General features: G+C 42.0%; 1 protein-coding gene across 2 annotated transcripts in view; it reads left to right on the top strand.

Annotated features, from left to right (window-relative positions):
* Positions 1-19,277, top strand: part of ankrd50 (ankyrin repeat domain 50) — a 98,304-nt gene extending 79,027 nt beyond the window's left edge. For both annotated transcript variants that reach the window (XM_034182182.1, XM_034182181.1), the window contains exons 5-6: positions 13,760-17,303; positions 18,842-19,277. In XM_034182182.1, coding sequence (XP_034038073.1) covers positions 13,760-17,298 — 3,539 coding nt within the window. In that variant the 3' untranslated portion in view covers positions 17,299-17,303; positions 18,842-19,277. The remainder of the gene's footprint in view (positions 1-13,759; positions 17,304-18,841) is intronic.
* Positions 19,278-19,816: the final 539 nt, after the last annotated feature.

Below are 19,816 nucleotides of genomic sequence, written 5' to 3'. Positions count from 1 at the left end.
AGAGGAATGGTCTATTTGAAGAGTTTCAGTCAGGTTTTAGAATTCATCATAGTACAGAAACAGCATTAGTGAAGGTTACAAATGATCTTCTTATGGCCTCAGACAGTGGACTCATCTCTGTGCTTGTCCTGCTAGACCTCAGTGCTGCTTTTGATACTGTTGACCATAAAATTTTATTACAGAGATTAGAGCATGCCATAGGTATTAAAGGCACTGCATTGCGGTGGTTTGAATCATATTTGTCTAATAGATTACAATTTGTTCATGTAAATGGGGAATCTTCTTCACAGACTAAAGTTAATTATGGAGTTCCACAAGGTTCTGTGCTAGGACCAATTTTATTCACTTTATACATGCTTCCCTTAGGCAGTATTATTAGACGGTATTGCTTAAATTTTCATTGTTACGCAGATGATACCCAGCTTTATCTATCCATGAAGCCAGAGGACAAACACCAATTAGCTAAACTGCAGGATTGTCTTACAGACATAAAGAGATGGATGACCTCTAATTTCCTGCTTTTAAACTCAGATAAAACTGAAGTTATTGTACTTGGCCCCACAAATCTTAGAAACATGGTGTCTAACCAGATCCTTACTCTGGATGGCATTACCCTGACCTCTAGTAATACTGTGAGAAATCTTGGAGTCATTTTTGATCAGGATATGTTATTCAAAGCGCATATTAAACAAATATGTAGGACTGCTTTTTTGCATTTACGCAATATCTCTAAAAATCAGAAAGGTCTTGTCTCAGAGTGATGCTGAAAAACTAATTCATGCATTTATTTCCTCTAGACTGGACTATTGTAATTCATTATTATCAGGTTGTCCTAAAAGTTCCCTAAAAAGCCTTCAGTTAATTCAAAATGCTGCAGCTAGAGTACTGATGGGGACTAGAAGGAGAGAGCATATCTCACCCATATTGGCCTCTCTTCATTGGCTTCCTGTTAATTCTAGAATAGAATTTAAAATTCTTCTTCTTACTTATAAGGTTTTGAATAATCAGGTCCCATCTTATCTTAGGGACCTCGTAGTACCATATCACCCCAATAGAGCGCTTCGCTCTCAGACTGCAGGCTTACTTGTAGTTCCTAGGGTTTGTAAGAGTAGAATGGGAGGCAGAGCCTTCAGCTTTCAGGCTCCTCTCCTGTGGAACCAGCTCCCAATTCAGATCAGGGAGACAGACACCCTCTCTACTTTTAAGATTAGGCTTAAAACTTTCCTTTTTGCTAAAGCTTATAGTTAGGGCTGGATCAGGTGACCCTGAACCATCCCTTAGTTATGCTGCTATAGACGTAGACTGCTGGGGGGTTCCCATGATGCACTGTTTCTTTCTCTTTTTGCTCTGTATGCACCACTCTGCATTAATCATTAGTGATCGATCTCTGCTCCCCTCCACAGCATGTCTTTTTCCTGGTTCTCTCCATCAGCCCCAACCAGTCCCAGCAGAAGACTGCCCCTCCCTGAGCCTGGTTCTGCTGGAGGTTTCTTCCTGTTAAAAGGGAGTTTTTCCTTCCCACTGTAGCCAAGTGCTTGCTCACAGGGGGTCGTTTTGACCGTTGGGGTTTTACATAATTATTGTATGGCCTTGCCTTACAATATAAAGCGCCTTGGGGCAACTGTTTGTTGTGATTTGGCGCTATATAAAAAAATTGATTGATTGATTATTCCATAGGCTGCACTGTTATGTGTGTAACGTACCCACAATCATTGGCATTATTTGTAATTATCTTACATCATACAGGTGTCATTCTTGTTTTTAACCTTAAAGGGGTAGCAAACTCATAAATATGTTTTAATTAACTTCTACATACAGAGTGATGTATAAGTATGGCTCATTAATTTAACTATTTGAAAGTAACATCAGCAGGCAGGAGACTGCATTTATAGTAAACACGTTAAATAGTTTAATTTCTTTCAGATGTGCAATGGTGTGCAAAATGTTCAATATCCAAATACAAAATAGAATCAAATGATATTCATATTATCTTACAGAAAAATAAAGTTGTAATCAAAATTAAATACTTAAATAATAACTACAATACTTAAATAATCTCCAAAATGAACATAGAAATCCACAACATAACAGCAATGTGTGTGCATAGCAATACACAAACATTGCACTGGGGGCTATTGCTTTAACTTTGGCCTGCAAACCATTGAGAGCTGAGCTACTTTTCCCCACCTTTTGCACCAAATTAATCTGAGGAGTTGATCTGCCCTGCTGTTTAAGTTTTTCTTCGTAAGGAAGACTATCAAATGGCTTCGCCAAAATCCGGTCCACAACATTCAAATTGTCTGCCATTATGTGCAGCTTGCTACCTAGCTAGCTCGCTAGCTGGGATTGGCGCGAGGCTAATGTGAAGTGTGTCCGCCTGTGAGTGCGTTGTGACGGTGGAGATGCTCAGCAGCAACCGCTGCTCGGTAGGGACAGAAACTGCGATAGAAGTCAGAAAGAGTGATAGAAGTCAGTCTCCAAACACAAGCAGCTACAAAAAAAAAAACCCAGAAATAGAAGCTCGATTTGTCGCTAGTCGTTTTTAACAAAGAAAATGCCGCTAAGAGGATTAGGAAAGTCTCTGTTTCAACTCAGAACAGAATGAAAATGCTCCCACGGATGTTTACACCAAAAGATCGCTGATTTGCTCATTTCGCTGTCAATCAAAAAGGGATTCAGCCTCAGACAGATCATCCAATCATCATGCAGAAGCTGAGCGTTCGGGCCAGCCGAGGCCAGCCCACTGCCCCATAGACCCCCAGACACGCTGAGCGTCCGATGGGCGGGACAAAGCCCAGCATTTATCCAATGACTCGTCTCGTTTCGCTGCATGCTTTGTGTCGCTATTGAACTCTCTGTGGACGCTCAGCGTCCACACTGTTTAAAGCACTGTGAAGCTGCGGGTTTGAGTGAGAGGAAAGCCGCGTCGTTACCTGTGATAAGAAGCTGATTCTGAACAAAAGTTGAGCGCGTTGTAGCGCATATTTAGTCAATGACATGTACACACAACAGTATATATTTGATCACTTATTTTTTGACATTTTAAGGGAAGCTGAGCTTCCCTTGCAGTCTTAGAGCAATCGCCTCTGACTTTAAGACACCTAAAGCACTTTACACTAAACGAGCAAATAATGACCACAAAAATTGTAATATTGGACATGCAAACCTACCTTTGTCTTGTTGTTTTTTTTCGTCTTCCAACTTCTTTTTTCTTTTCTCCGCTCCAGAGGGATAATTTCTTTTCTGAGACATGACTTGCACTCACTTCTTTCCTCACGATTAGTCATCGACCACCTGACCCAAGCGATGCATCTAAATTTGCCCAACGGTGGCAGCAGCCAACAGGAGGCATCAATTAACCTAGTATTGGTATTTTGTCAAAATGAATTTATTTTTTTCGGGTGTAATACAATTTTGTTTAAATTATTCAATATTATTTTAATTTCAGGTATATATTTACTTTTTTATAAATACGTCTCAGTGCTCTCAGGGCCCCCTGGTGGCGTGGAGGCCCTAAGCGACCGCGTAGTTGGCGTATGCCTTGGGCCGGCTCTGTCCTGAAGTATTTAAATAATGTGGAGGTTAAAGCCTTTCTATAATATGATGCTGCATTAGAAAAGAGCAGCAATGGAAATATCATCTGTTCAGCACGAGAACAATTTGCTGTTTTCTTCATTGTCTCCACTTTATTTTACCTTAAACTCTTGGACCTAATCGCAAAGGGTTTCTAGAAAAGGTCAATGGTGAACATGTATGTGCAGCAGTAGTGCTGTGATGATGCCACTAACTTCACGGTTGTCATGCAGACTTGATGAACCGACATCTGCTGATGACTCAAGAGCAAGTTTGAGGCCATCATGCACCATTTGTCGTAATTTAAAGACAAGGACTTTTTGGCTTGTTCAGACTGGAGTTGGCTGCATGTATAATCCTTTGTATTTTCCCCTCTAGTCTGTAAAAATAGATTTTTCTTAAAAAGACCTCTTTTAAAATGCTAGTGAGGTTCTTATCCCAGTCAAACGTCTGTTATGGCTTCACCCCTTCAGCTTTTTCATTACTCTCTTTATAATTGCAGTGCCTGTGGAATGCAGAAGAAACTGTTTATCAAACTACAGCACAGAAACATTTTCTTTTATTCCCTCCAGAAAATACTTAAGATAAAATCACATCTCCCAGACACCGTCCTTTATAGTCCCCTGTTGAATACCACAAATTCAACTCAACAAGAGCAAAACATCATGTTTGGAGTCACATGCTGAGCAAGAAGAGTTTTTCTTTGAGGTTCCCTGAAGTCTTCTTGTCCTTATTTTCCCTTTTAATGACCTCTTTCCCCTTCACAGTTAGTGTGTATCCTGTCCCAGCTGGACCGGTCCCAGAATGCCCAAAGAAGGATCAGGACCAGAAGGAACAGGAAGAGTTCATGACGTCAGGACTGAAGAATGTCACACATGGGCAAGGGATCACACATTTTTAAACAAGAATTAAAGACCATCAAACATGTGTTGACGGACTTTTGATTGTGCAGTAGCCGAAAGTTGGTGTGCAACAAATCATTAAAAGGAAATAGAACAGGCCAGTAAGTTAAACCGTCAAGCTAAAACAAATTTTTTTTTTTTTTTTTTTTTTTGGAAGATAATAAAGCATTTGGGCATGGCCACCAGAGTGCAAAGTAAGAACCTCTTCACACTGTGATGATTAGTCTGGCGTTTGGGAGCGAACATTTGATTTAAACGTTGACTAGTGCCGAGGTATGCCCAAATCCACAGGAGCTTAGTCAGCAATCAGTTGGGCAACGCTGATGTTCGTTGTGGTCTTGGAAAAATTTCCAACATGCTTAAATCTTGACCATTCAAGCTGGAACTTGTGCCATTACTGCTCCATTCTCCTCCGCTGGTCAAGATTGAAGGCTTGACTGGATGCACCATCTCCTCTGGATCCATTATGTTATAAATATGAAGAAATGTCAATTAATACGTAGAACCTGTCTTGACGATGCACCAGTAACAAGTGACAGATTCGCAGAGACATGTCAAGTTCATATGGGTTACGTCACTTAACGTCTCCAATGTCAAGTTGACAATCAGCTCTGCCAACCTCCACTACTGCTCCACGGAGAGCACTACAAATGCGCTTGGTCTCAGACTGGGAAAGTTGAACTACACCCTGTAGTAAGTCAGTGGACCATTGCTAGACACCAAACACCGCCAGTGTAACATCACCCTCTGCTGAGCTACATTGACCTGCGTTGAAGATGGGAAATTTGGACCCATGAAGAGAGCCGTCTCTGGCGTTGCAGAGCAAGGTGCTGGGTGCAAAGGGGTGGTGTTTAGTCACCTTAGTCCTGCACTTATTTGAAGCCTAAAATGAAATAAGCCCATCACATTGGCGCTTGTCATACATTGGATGGATAGATGAGATTTATTGTCATTACACGAGTGCAACAACAACGAGATTACATCCACACTCCAATTACCACAGACAGGATAAAGCAATTAATCCACAATTATTACTTGTTTACCGTAATAATGCCACACGTCAGAATTAAAGACAACACATATACATTTGACCAGTGGTGGGCACAGCTAACCAAAAAGTTAGCTTCAATAACAGATAATCAGCTAACTGAAAAGTTATCTTTTATAAAGCTAAACCGATAAACCGCCCAAAAATTTATTGGAAGCTACAGCTAACGATAACTTTCAGTATTGTCTCCACTACACTTGGACCTACTAACAAGCTGATTTTGATTTTTAACACCACAATCGCTTCTGTTAGTATCAAAGGCAACCACGGAGCCAAACAATGAGTCAGCACTTCTGTCTTTGTGCGCCCTGCCCACTGCTGGAAGCTGCTGTTTATTACATAGCTTCTAGCAGCAAAGCAGTTGAGAGGAGCAGCGAAGCTCAACTCTCTACTCAATAACAGCATCGCCGTGAGGCGGAGGTCTTGAAAAATAAAGCAGTGCTGACTTATGGTTTGGTTTATCAATAAAATTCATACTGGTAGAATAACTCCATTATTGTCAATTCTGTCATTTGTACAAAGTTAAAATATAACACATATCTTTTAATTTTAAATAATGCACTAATTCTGAAGTTTTATAACAAACACAGACAGATGCCAAAGGGATTATGGGAAAATGAGCCTCCACTAACACTGATTGATTGACTCATTCATTCTATGTAAAAGCCAACACGTTTATGGGACGTAACGTGTGTGTTGGTATTAATTGTGCTTTTGTAAAATATGCCATTTTAATTATATGTGGGAAAAAAAAGCAATTTGTTAAAGCCAGAACTAAGTCAAGTTGTGATTTGACAACCATCTGATGTAACTGGGGTTAAAATGCATAGAACACTGCCATCTACTGGCGCCCAGACGCTCAGACCCATACCCATATTCCTTTGCATACAGGTTTTTTTTTTTGTTTTTTTGTTTTTTTGGTGCCAGAGAGTTCTGCGGTTTAAACAACAGAATCCATGACGACAGTTGTAAATTAACATTATACAACCAGAATGTATATTTTTTTTCTGTAGCTACAGCAAGAGGCTACAACAAATATCAGGCATGCAAAGAATTATAGCTTATGGGATATCTCAATACTTAGGGCGAATACTGCCATGAACACTACTGGCCAGTAGGTGGCAGTAGAGACCATAGAGCAAACAGGAAAATATTCGATAAGCAACCTGAGCTGCTTCTGACGTTTAAAACAAACACAGTAACAAGTAACAACATCTATAAACCCAGAGAATATATTCATGAGAGTTTTAGACACAATATACAGAGTTTAATGCTGTTGTCCATGTGGCGCCTGATCAGAGTGTCTCAAATGCATTTCTCCTGTCGTGACTGTACAAGGATTACCCATAATGCACCACCTGCACACAGCATGTCCACACTAAAACCTTCAAAATTAGTGCAGTACTTTAAAAATAAAACATATAGCTGATATTTTCATTTTATAAAACTTCAGAAGTGATGTTAGTTTTAATAACATGTCCAAAATTAGTTTTATTAAAATTTTAACCATAAGTTAAAACTATATGCCTCTGGATGACTTGGGTGATATTGCCAGTGAGTTGGTATGGTGTCAAGAGGAATTATCTTGTGACCAGCTCTTTTCTAACTGCAGAGGATAGAGCGGTTTCTCCTGAAACCAGCTGTCCTCTGTTTACAGAGAACAGTGTTTTTTTTTTACTACAAAACCTTTAACAGGTAAGTGCTGAAATCTTTTGGTATCAGACTTAATAAAGGTCTTTAGCTGTTAATGCTTGATTCACTTCGTCTGCAAAAACATATTAGCGATCTAAAAATTATTGGGCCAAAATTTATCGGAAGATAATTGGTACGATGATGCTTTTCAGAGTTATCTGAAAAGCTAATCCAATAATGAAAACATCAGCTTCGAGTGGTTAGCGGATTAGCGGAACTGTGCCCACCACTGCATTTGACATTGTTTATGCGCACTAAACTTTGAAACAGTCCATTTTCCGAATTGAGGCGATGTGTGTGGGGGGCAGGGGGGCAGCAACATGTAGTCATGCTGCCACCAGCTTGGGGGGGAATGGGGAGCTACAGCAGTTAAAACTGCACGGCACCCCAGAGGGGGAAGGGAGTGGCGTGAGTGAGGGCTGGGATGGGGTGGTGCATGGGGACTCAAGGAGGGGTGGGAGCATGCTTTCAGTCTCTGTCCATGTGTGAGTGGCAAATGAGTCAGTTTCTGTCCGTGTGTGCTGGAGTTACAGAAGATAAGAAAGAAGGCAGCCGAATAGTTCACCAAGGCCATAAAATTCTTCTGGAGGAAAACAATGGGGCATTTTGTCCTTCAGAGGCTAATAAGCCTGCCATGTTTATGGTTGAGCAGTGAAAACACCTTTACAGCTCACATGAACAACCAGAGCCAATTATAAATATTCCCTGGTCTCCGACATCTTCCTTTGCAAGGCTTGCATTTGCTCCGAGATGTTATCCAATTTGCATCTCAGTTCAAGGGTTAATGCAGTCTGAGAATGTATCATCTTGCCCAACTCATTAATCATGACGGACAGGTGAGGGTTCGTGGTTCTGGTAGCAGCCGTCTTGCCAGTTCTCTGGTAGGTCAGGGCAGCACATAAACCAATAAGTACCAGCCCTCCTACAATAAAACCGAATATAAATAAATCCTCGATGTCCTCCACAGAGAATGGCACAAAGCATGTGACACGCCATGTCTCCCAAGAGTCAAGAACATAGCCCGCAGGGGAGGTTCCATCTGGGGACGCAGGGTTCCCCGGCCCTGATTTCCTTGTTGAAAAAATGGTGTCAATAGCGTTCAGAGACCAGCTGATCAATTCCATGGTTAATCCAGTATAGTTTGAAGAATTCACAGTCAGGTGAAGTAGGGGACTTGAAGGTTGGAGCAGAGATAGAGGAGAGAGGAGGAGATGCGACCACCCTCACCGGAGTCCCAAGCTGTTAAGCAGTCGCCGGAGCCACATTGCAGTGAAACCCAATATTGAGACAGTGGATTCATGCAAGATGTTTTCGAGCAAGGCAACATATTGTGATTTAAAGAACGTGGACACTAGGTTTGAAAATTACAGCTGCATCAGTATCAACTTGCGCCACGCTGTGTGCAGCACCAGGTAGAATAATCAGGCACTACAGACATGCAACGTCTGTTTATTTCACACTATTGACTGAAACTAGTGTTGAAGATGTATGAGTTGTCACCATGGAGTCCAAAGAACACAGTTCCATGCCCAGATCCATCTTGATTTTAAACATAGGTAGTACGGTGTTAAATGTATGCTTGCCACTTTCTCGAGACATTCCTCTAAACAGTTCTTGGTCATGAGCTCAAAGTTTGTGAACATTTTTCTGTCATTCTTGAGCAAGTAAAAGTAAAATCACCTCTATGTTATTCCAAAATGTAACTGTAATCTTTGTGTGTTAATATCTGTGTTTTGAGTTTTGTCTAGCAGTCCTCTGTGTTTATAACCAGTGGACGTCTCAAATATACAGTATGCAAGACATCACTGTGCATTAAATGTTTTGTGTTTTGTGGAGAAGCGGAGATTAACCCTACATAGTTAAGATTTAAGAGCAAAAGCATTTTTCCCCTTTAGACTGAGAAGTAGAGCAGGTAGCTCAATGGGATAAGGAGCTGGCTACCCCTTATGTAGACCTGGGTTTGACTCCCAGTCACACTGCCTGTCTGTGTCCTTTGACAAGGCACATCATTGGCCTCTCTGCTAGGTACTGGCCTTTGCTGGGGAACTATCCTGTGTTGGACTGGTTTCTCATACAAGGGAAGTTATAGACTCCAATTCACACTATGGAATCTGTAGATAAGCACCAGTGTCCATCAGGACCTCTGTGGGACTGACTTTATCTTCTGCTATAACATCAAAGTCACCATTCTCTTAAACTTCCCCCTTATGTTCTGGGTTTGGCAACTTTGAGCCATAAAATAATTCAGAGGGTAATTTGTTGCTTCAACAAAAATTAGGTTTCACGTACCAAAGTAATCAATTATATCTGACTTTCTGTATTTTCCATAGTATAAGTCACACCAAAGTATCAATCACACCTTTTTTCATCACAATGGAAGTCAATTTTAAGTTCAGCGTTTCACTGGGGCGAGTTTAACAACAGACAGGAACTTAGTGTAGCACATGTGCACACCACAGCCTGTGCTGTTGCTTAACGTCAGGACTTTGAAATTCCAACAGTATGCAAGATGGACAAATAAATGTCTAATGGGCAACATTTTGGATGTTATTTGACTCAGCTAGGACATAGATTGATGACCCACAGCAACATGGAAATGTGAACAGTGGATTTATGCAGGAAGCCCGCCACATGTGATGTGTAACATAAGAACTGTTAATTACCAAAAATAAGCAAGATGGAAAACAAAACATGATGGACAATATGTTGGATGTTATTTAACTTGGTTTGTACAAAAGAAATCAATAATAATTACTATAATTACACTATGTAACAAATTTTTATTTTTGTTTTGTTCCTGGGTACACAGTGTGTTTTCCTAACCTGTTATGCCTTAAATAAATAGAAAATAGCTGTTATTCCACAGAAACTTTGCTTCTGTGATCAGGACAATATTTTGAAATTTGTCTGTTTTCAAGAATATTCTCCATTCACCTTCACTACTACTGAGTAGTCTTCTAGAATATTCGTTAACTGCTAGAACTGTCCAGAATTTTCTAGAAGTTTCCAGAATTATCTAGAAATTTCAAGAAACTTTTAGAACTTTCTAGAACGTTAAAAAAAAAAAAAAATCAAAGTTTGTGCTGAATGTAGTCATTTTTCCATAGACGTTAGACATAAGCAGTTGAAATATAACACTTAGAAGCCAGGAACAAAAACTGTGTTTAAAATTGCACTGGAGTATGAGTTGAAGGCCCTCCCAAACTTGTAAAAATACTCTGGAAATACAGTATGTTTGACCCATCAAGGACCACAGATAAATAATGTATGATGATGTTTTCAAACATTTTGACACATTTTTTTTTTCTTCAAAAATTTGAATCAGTCTGGGATGTGGCTAAAAAATAAGAAATGCGATTATCATGACTCCCTCTGAGTAGAGTTGCAGTGTGTTGAAAAGCCAGAATTCCTTCTGTTTACCAGAATCTGTTATCCAAACTGTCAGCGCCTACATTGCAGCTCCTGTTAAACTCATCAGGTCTGTTATCTCTCTGCCAGGTGTTGTTACCGCCGGCCCCACATGGAATATGATTTCACGGCGTTTTCAAACCCACACAATAGCAGTCGGATGAACAGAGTGTTGCCTCGGGCTTTGTGATGGAGTGTGATTCATATGATGTACAGGGAAAAGTTGGATTATATCATCAAGCCAACACCGTTTGCTGTAGAAGTGGAAATAAACAAAGATTTTCTGGAATCCGTAAGAATTATTTTCAACTTTACCATCTGATCTTTTAATTTAACATTAATTAAAGCCTGTGTTTTGTCTCACTTTTTGATGGAAGAAACTGGAGCGGTGCTGCAAGTTATTGAGATATTTAAAGAACAATCATCCCCCTCCCCGTGAGACTGGAGCTGAAAGCCATGGGAACTGTAAATAAAAGTATGCAAAAATGTCTCAGTGCCCTTTGGCAGCAGGCTTTTCAGACCATGAACAGATTGCTTTATCACGGAGGAAAGTTCACTTTGTGCCCATTAACTCAGGCCATTAAGGAGCTATTTTCCACATCTTGGAGAGTAATTCCCATTAAAGATAATTCTTTTCTCTGATTATTTTTTTTTCCTTCATCTCCTTTCAAAAAGTTTCTGAAGATCTATGCTGGAAGCATGTAGCATGATAATAAGACACTGGAGGGATGTTTGACAGGTGACTGATGCGCCACAGGTGGAGCAATTGGCTTTCCTTCCTTTGTTACCTCCCCCCCACCCCCCGGCATGTGCATCCGTGACCACAACATGCAGCCCTGCAATTTGCAAAAAGGTTTAACAACGAACCTGATAGGCCTGTCTGTATGTATTTTCGGTTATAGTCATTGTGCATACGATGTTGAGTGGTCCTCACCTGTATCAGAACCCAAAATTTCAGGGCTGAATACACCGTCGTTGAGGAAATGTTGCAGACCCACTGGCCCACTGACTGACTTCATTAATCCTATGCATGCCCTGCAAATCACTGTTTCATTCTGTAACTAACATTGATGCTCACTGAGTCGGTTGAGTTACAAATCTCTGCGACATAGTAAGTTTTTTTAGGCTGCTCACTTTTTCACTCAGGTTTACTGCAGTAAATCTGATATAATCTGAATTTTGATTTGGCACAAGTTTGATTTTGTTTTTTACACTGGATATAGGGTTGTCACTATCACTGAGGGTGGCAAAACCTTTTATATGACATTTTTGTCACCTATCTATAGGGGCTTGAAAAAAGATTGATAGCCATTCCAGGGTGGTAGCTGTTGCCAGGTAGCAGTCAATGAAGGATTACACGGGGATCAAAATTTAAAAATGCTCCCATCATCTTGACAAATATTCAGTGTTTTGCAGTTGTGAATTTCGCGCCTTCTCGTGGCCCGTGACTCACGTGAGAGGTGGGTTTCAGCAGAGTTCCGGTTTAGAGCACAATGTAGACACACCTCGTGAAGTATGGACCACAAGACAATTTCGAGGCAAGGAAAAAGTTCATCACAGGTGCTACACCTCCTCTAGATAACCCTCTCAACTTGAGAGAATGTGTCATCATCATAATCGCTCGTGAACTTGCTGAATCGGCACCATCCACATTGTGACTAGCCATTGTTTACATGACTTTGAAATGCTAGAACTCTGTTGGTGCCGCGGTGCATTCTGGGAACTGCAGGGGGATTTGTCTGATCATAGGGATTCCAAGAAGTTACAGTTTGGATTATCTTTGATTGAATGTTATGGAGTTTTGAGGTAAAAACAGCAAAAATAATGACTAATTAGTTTCAGTTTGCACAGGGATCAAAAGTTAAAGTTGCTTAAATTTTGGTAAAAAGTGTTCAATTTAGTTCCATTTATTTTATTCATATAGTACCAAATCACAACGACACTACATCAAGACGCTTCAGACAAGTAAAATCTAACCGTTCCAACCCCCAGAACAAGCACACAGGTGACAGTGGTAAGCCCTCTGCTCATTGTCTCCACTCCCTGTGGAGGCAATGGGGAAGAAACCTCAAGCAGACCAGACTCAGAAAGGTGACCCACTGCTTAGGCCATTCCAACAGTTACAGGGATTTTACAAATGTTATAAGTATGTCCTTGCAAACAGAAGAAACAGAGGAGCAACAAAAACAGTCTCTTTAAAGGCCATTAAAGGTCTCGTCAGTGCCTCAGGCAGAGAAGAAAAAGAGCAGAATCAGTCGGACAGAAATAACTGCACCTGAGGCATTAGGTCACCATCAGTAAATCAACAGAGAAGCAGAGAGATTATGAAGGTGGTTACCGGCAGCTAGCCCTGTGCTCCACTAACAGACCTAAAATTTACATCTAGTGAGGATGAGACCTGTTCTGCTGCTAATAATGTGAATTGAAAGAAGAAGCATAGTTCCATACTACACCAGGATGCTAGTCATACAAGAGGGAGAATAGATGTCTTTAGTCTGGACTTGAATGTCTATGGCATCTGTTTTATCCCTGCAGGGAGATCATACCATTTGATATCGTCCTATAATATTTCTTTAAGTATTGGTTTAATCACTGCAGATTTAAAACATTTATTAACAGATCCTGAGGTTAGTGACAGGCTAACAATTTGCAGTACAGTAGGCTCAATTGTAGGCCACAGGCCCTTAAACAGATTTGTTGGTATAAGGTTGAAAAGACAGGTTGTGCATTTAGCAGAAGGTTGTGCCTGATGTGGTTCATTTTTTGTGTGTTCTGGTAATTTGTGTTGAAGATTATCTTCTAACAACATAGTTTGCTGATAATCATCCTACACCCCAGGAAATTAAAGGTCATCTTGACCTAATTATCAAATGAAAAGATGAGTAGATCAGTGCTGGGTATGAGGCAAAGGTTAGAATTGAGATTTTGACTCTTGAGTAATCAGAGTCACCATCAGATGTTCTTTATTCTCAGCCGTTCATCAAGTTATACTTACTCTGACTCTTAACTGCATACTTGTCTAACATCCATCCTTTTTCTATACCTGCTTACTCCAATTAAGGGTCATGGAGGTGGGGTGGTGGAGCCTATCTCAGCAGTACTTGTCTAACATCTTTTTTTATCTTTTTTTCTACAGGATTTCGCAAAATCAGTCTTGATGATCTGCGCAAGGCTTACATCGTCAAGGATGTCCAACAGTACATCCTCCACAGGCTAGACCAGGAAGAAGCCCTCAGGCAGCACCTGACCAAGGAGACTGCCGAAATGCTCAACCAGCTCCACATCAAAAGCAGTGGCTGCTTCCTCTATCTGGAACGCGTGTTGGATGGTGTGGTGGAGAATTTCATCATGCTCCGTGAGATCCGTGACATCCCTGGCACTCTCAATGGCCTCTACTTATGGCTGTGCCAGAGATTATTTGTACGAAAACAGTTTGCAAAAGTGCAGCCAATCCTTAATGTAATCCTTGGAACCTGCAGGCCGCTCACAGTCAAAGAACTATACCATGCAGTCTGGACCAAAAACATGACCCTGACCATGGAAGAGTTTCAGAAGAAGATGGACATTCTCACCACATTGTTGATCGATGGCCTTGGGGGGACTAAAATCCTTTTTCACTATAGTTTTGCTGAATGGCTCCTGGATGTGAAGCATTGCACACAGAAGTACTTGTGCAATGCAGCAGAAGGGCACAGGATGCTGGCGATGAGTTACACCTGCAGGGCAAAGCAGCTTAAACCACTTGAAGTGCAGGAATTTGCACTACACCTTGTTAATTCCAATCTGCAAATTGAGCCATTTAATCTGGCTCTTTGGATGGTTTGGAATGGAACTCCTGCCAAAGACTCACTAACCACATCCATACCAAGAGAACAGGAAGTTCTGCAACTTCTCGTTAAAGCTGGTGCTCACGTCAACAATGAGGATGACCATGCCTCGTGTATTGTACAACAGGCCTTGGAAAGAGAGGACTCAATTCGTACATTACTTGACAACGGCGCGTCTGTGAACCAATGTGATTCAAGTGGAAGAACTCTGCTGGCCAGTGCTGCATACAGTGGAAACCTTGATGTGGTGAACTTACTCATATCTAGAGGGGCAAACATGGAGCTCGAGGACAACCACGGACAAACGGCACTTACCCTTGCGGCAAGGCAGGGGCACACCAAAGTGGTGAACTGCCTAATTGGCTTTGAGGCCAACATAAACCACACAGATCATGACGGATGGACTGCTCTCCGTTCAGCAGCATGGGGTGGCCATTCAGAAGTTGTATCTGCTCTGCTTTATGCTGGCGCTAAGGTGGATTGTGCTGACGCTGATGGTAGGACTGCGTTGAGAGCTGCTGCTTGGGGAGGTCATGAAGATATTGTGTTGAACCTTCTTCAGCATGGGGCTGAGGTTAACAAGGCAGATAATGAAGGAAGAACAGCTCTCATTGCTGCAGCATATATGGGCCACAGAGAGATTGTGGAGCACCTCTTGGACCATGGGGCCGAAGTTAATCATGAAGATGTAGATGGGAGGACTGCCCTTTCGGTTGCAGCTCTCTGTGTTCCTGCTAGTAAAGGTCATGCTTCTGTTGTGAGCCTTCTCATCGACAGGGGAGCAGAGGTTGACCACTGTGACAAAGACTGCATGACCCCTCTCCTTGTGGCCGGCTATGAAGGACATGTAGATGTGGTCGATCTGCTTCTGGAAGGTGGAGCTGATGTGGATCATACGGACAACAATGGTCGCACCCCTCTTCTTGCAGCTGCATCAATGGGCCATGCCTCGGTTGTCAACACCTTACTGTTCTGGGGCGCTGCTGTGGACAGCATTGACAGCGAGGGGAGGACTGTGCTGAGCATTGCTTCTGCTCAGGGTAACGTGGAAGTTGTTCGAACTCTGCTGGACAGAGGTCTGGATGAGAATCACAGGGATGATGCAGGCTGGACCCCACTGCACATGGCTTCATTTGAGGGCCACCGCCAAGTGTGTGATGCTCTTATTGAGCAAGGTGCACGTTGCACAGAGGTCGATAACGATGGCAGAATACCTCTGATATTAGCTGCACAAGAGGGACATTATGACTGTGTGCAAATTCTTCTGGAAAACAAGTCATGCATTGACCAGAGGGGGTATGATGGAAGGAATGCTCTCAGGGTGGCTGCACTTGAAGGCCACAGGGACATTGTTGAACTGCTGCTGAGCCATGGTGCCGACATAGACTACAAGGATGCAGATGGACGTCCGACACTCTACATCTTGGCACTTGAGAATCAGCTGGCCATGACGGAGTATTTTCTCGACAATGGAGCAAATGTGGAAGCTTGTGACATTGAGGGTAGAACGGCCCTCCACGTGTCCTGCTGGCAAGGGCATGTTGAGATGGTGAGGCTGCTGATTAGCTGTCATGCTGACGTGAATGCCTGTGACAATGAGAAGAGATCTGCCCTTCAGTCTGCTGCTTGGCAAGGCCACACAAAGGTGGTTCAGTTTTTGATAGAGAGTGGCACACATGTGGATCACACCTGTAACCAGGGTGCAACGGCACTCGGCATAGCAGCCCAGGAGGGCCATATAGATGTTGTGCAGATTCTTCTTGAGAACGGTGCCGATCCCAACCATGCTGACCAGTTTGGACGCACAGCAATGAGAGTGGCAGGAAAAGGTGGACATACAATGATCATAAAACTTCTGGAAAAGTATGGGGCAACAACTCTAAATGGTTGTAACCCCTCCCCTGTACACACCATGGAAGAAAAAACTCCATTGGCTGTGACCGGTAAAATGCAGTCCCTCACGATCAAATCAAGTAGCTCTGGTAGCACTGGAGCTGGAGATTTACAGTCATCCGGACGTGGTCTTAATAATGGACCCGTCCATGCCTTCAGTTCGCCGTCAGAATCCCCTGATTCCACCGTAGATAGGCAGAAATCTTCCCTTTCAAATAATTCTCTCAAGAGTTCAAAGAATTCCTCCCTGAGAACCACATCGTCCACTGCCACAGCACAGACTGTGCCCATCGACAGCTTTCACGGACTAACATTTACAGAACAAATCCAACAGCACTCGCTTCCCCGCAGTCGAAGTAGACAGTCTATTGTGTCCCCTTCCTCAACAACAAAATCCACTGGTCAGCAACCATCCTCTCCATCCACTGATTTTGACTGGTCTCAGTTAAAACCTGGTCTTAAATCAACAAAGGGGAGTAAGACTGGAAAAGGGACATCAAATAGTAAAGGAGGATTGGGGGACAAGAAAAAAGTCAAGAACAGTTCAACCCAAGGTCAGATTAGAGAGTATGAGATGACCCAGTTTGATAAGCGAATTGCCTTCAACAAAGCAGTAGCAAACATTGCAGTGAAGGATCCCCAGTGCAAGATCATGGTTGGTGGGTCAAATCAGCAGGAAAGGGGGCAAAGCCAAGATCACTTGTTCATCCAGCAGCAGAGTGGTTCTGAGAAGAAGCGGAATGGCATAATGACCAACCCCAACTATCACCTACAGGGCAATCAGGTTTTCCTGGGTAGGGTGTCAGTTCCTCGGACTGTACAGAACAGAGGCCGCCAGGATGTTCTCGATGCCTATCCCATAGGGGAAACTGAGCTAAGCCTTAAACAAGCTCTGAAGTTGCAGATCGATGGATCAGACCCTGGGTTTAACTACAAAAAGGAGACTCCATTATAGCTGGTGAGTATCAGTAAGGGTTCTAAAATATAATGGAAACATTTGGTTCATTATTTAAGCAATGTCAAGGAGATATTACATTAAATTGTTCACTTTTGGTGCAAAATGTAGAGAATAATAGAGTTTATCATGTTCACACGTTAGAGTAAAATGGTGCGTAGGATCAGTAGATTGATTGGGGCTGATGCTGTTGCCTGTTCTTCTGTGGATGCTGCAGTGGACCTTCGTGGTAAAGAAAGAGCCAACTGGTATGAGGCCCCGGGGAAGACCCAAGACATGCTGCAGGGATTATATCTCCCAGCTGGCTAGGGAATCCCCCAGGAAGAATTAGACAGTGGTGGGCACAGCTAACCAAAAGGTTAGCTTCAATAACATAACTATGCCTGCAAAAGTATTTTAGCGGTCTAAAAGTTATCAGAAGCTAATTGATCCACTGATGGTTTTCAGAGTTATCTAGAAAGCTAATCCATTAATGAAAATGTTAGCTTTGATAATTAGCAGTTAGCGGATTAGTGGAACTGTGCCCACCACTGGAATTAGAGGACTTGGCAGAAGATGGATAAGTGTGAGAAAGTTTCCTGGTCTGCTGCCACTGTGACCCGAACAGACAAGCAGCAGAAAATGAATGGATTTTGTCAGAAATCCCACGATTACACTCGGCAATGGCGAAACAGTACCACCCCCACAATGCATGGTGGCAAGAAATGCAAAGACATAGAGATTCCTTGCAGATAAGGAGGTAGTACTGTGTTTAATGTGGGAATTAATTATCATAAATATCTGAATGGGGGTAAACCAGTGTTGTCTGTCCTGTACCTAAAAAAAAAAAAATATTTGGTAGAAAACTTTGATCTGCTAATTTCATTGAGATGTAGCTGTTCACTACCATCTGAGCAACCCCTTACATTGTTGCAAAACCATTTTGAACATCGGTACACATCATTTATGAGCACAAAAACTCAACTTTCAAAACGGTCAATTCTGACATGGCCATTTACTGCCCCCCTACTGGGTTATATGAAGACAGTGACATTTAGTTACCCTTGCTGGTTTCATGATGTGTACACTTGGGGATTTGAGTCACGTCTGATTCAACACGTTTACCACCCACCCTATTCGGGCATTAGCCAAGCATAGGTTAGTGAGCACAGGAGCTCAAATACAAGCTCCACAGATCAATCAATCACTTGAACATAATCCATTTGTACCGTGCAGTATGGTCTTATAGTTGAGAGAAAACCATATCCACTCTGTTTTTAGAACAGTTTATACTTCAGTAGGTACAAATTTGATCATATTGTCTCCAGTGGCCCTGCCAGCTAATAAGAACGCCACCTCTATTGAGGAACCTCTTTTGTTTTGGTTGCCTCACAGTTCAGCAGCATCAAGACAGCTTTTGATTGGACAGCAGTTTTAACTGACCAGTGTTTTACTTGATGTAAATTATTTGGTGCCATTACACTTGCGTCAGAATATTGCACCTTGTGTGGATGAATCTGCAGTCATTTACTGTCATTAATGCTAAATATCACATCTTTTCAGATGCCATGAATGCCACTTGTCATGCAGATGTTGGAGGGAATGTGCCAAAGCAACTGTTTTCATCTGCATAAAAACCTCTGATCACGTGGAGACCTCAGTCTGATCCCAGCGGTCGAGACGATTGTTGATTCCTGCCGAAGGCTTGCAGTATGTGAACCGATTATTCAGTGTGCCTACATCTGTTACAGCCTTCTTCATGCATTCTTGCAAACTATGATTTTAATTTAAGGTGATGCTATTTAAGAAACAGTGTTTGCACTTTGAAAAGTGACAGACGTGCATTTGTTTTATTCACTCTGTAGCTCATCTATGTTTCAAAGTAACTGTTTCTGAAAACCACACAGATGCTTGTTTGTTTGTTTGTATGTTTGTATTACCTTGACAGCAGTGTATCACTGAGTACACTGTCCCAAACCATACAAAACAGTAACACTGCACCCTCCGTGGTAACACTTCACAGTAAGAGTTCATTAATTAACATTAGTTAATGCAGTAATAAGTATTAACTAACAGTTACTCAAGAGTTGACATATGTAGTAATCATTTATTAATTATGTTCAGCAGTTTTACAAATTATTAAATAATGTATAAATCAATAACATGAACACCATTAATAAATGATGCCGAAACACCCAATATGGATTACATCACGCTACTTCACTTAGATTGGTAGTCACCGTGTTGCATCACTGAGCACTTGCATAAAATCGATTTCACGTGGTGTCACTGTAAAATGCCCAGTGTGACTGAAAACAAATGGTAGCTGGTCACTTTGCCTGTGTCTTCTGTAGTTAATGTAGTTAAGGGGTGACCCTACGGGTGCATTCTACAAGCAACAAAGGCAAAGCAAAGACTTGCCATTCATTTTCAATCATAGTGGGTCTTTTGCAGCTGCAAGACACAACGATTGCTGTGCTGCCAGCTAGGTGCAGCCAGACCGGGTCTATTTTATGCAAATGCTGAGAAATGCGAACAC

Source organism: Thalassophryne amazonica, chromosome 11 (assembly GCF_902500255.1).
Source record: "Thalassophryne amazonica chromosome 11, fThaAma1.1, whole genome shotgun sequence".
NCBI classification, from domain to species: Eukaryota; Metazoa; Chordata; class Actinopteri; order Batrachoidiformes; family Batrachoididae; genus Thalassophryne; species Thalassophryne amazonica.
Note: the sequence above shows the minus strand (reverse complement) of the source record. Positions and strands in the feature narration are given on the sequence as shown.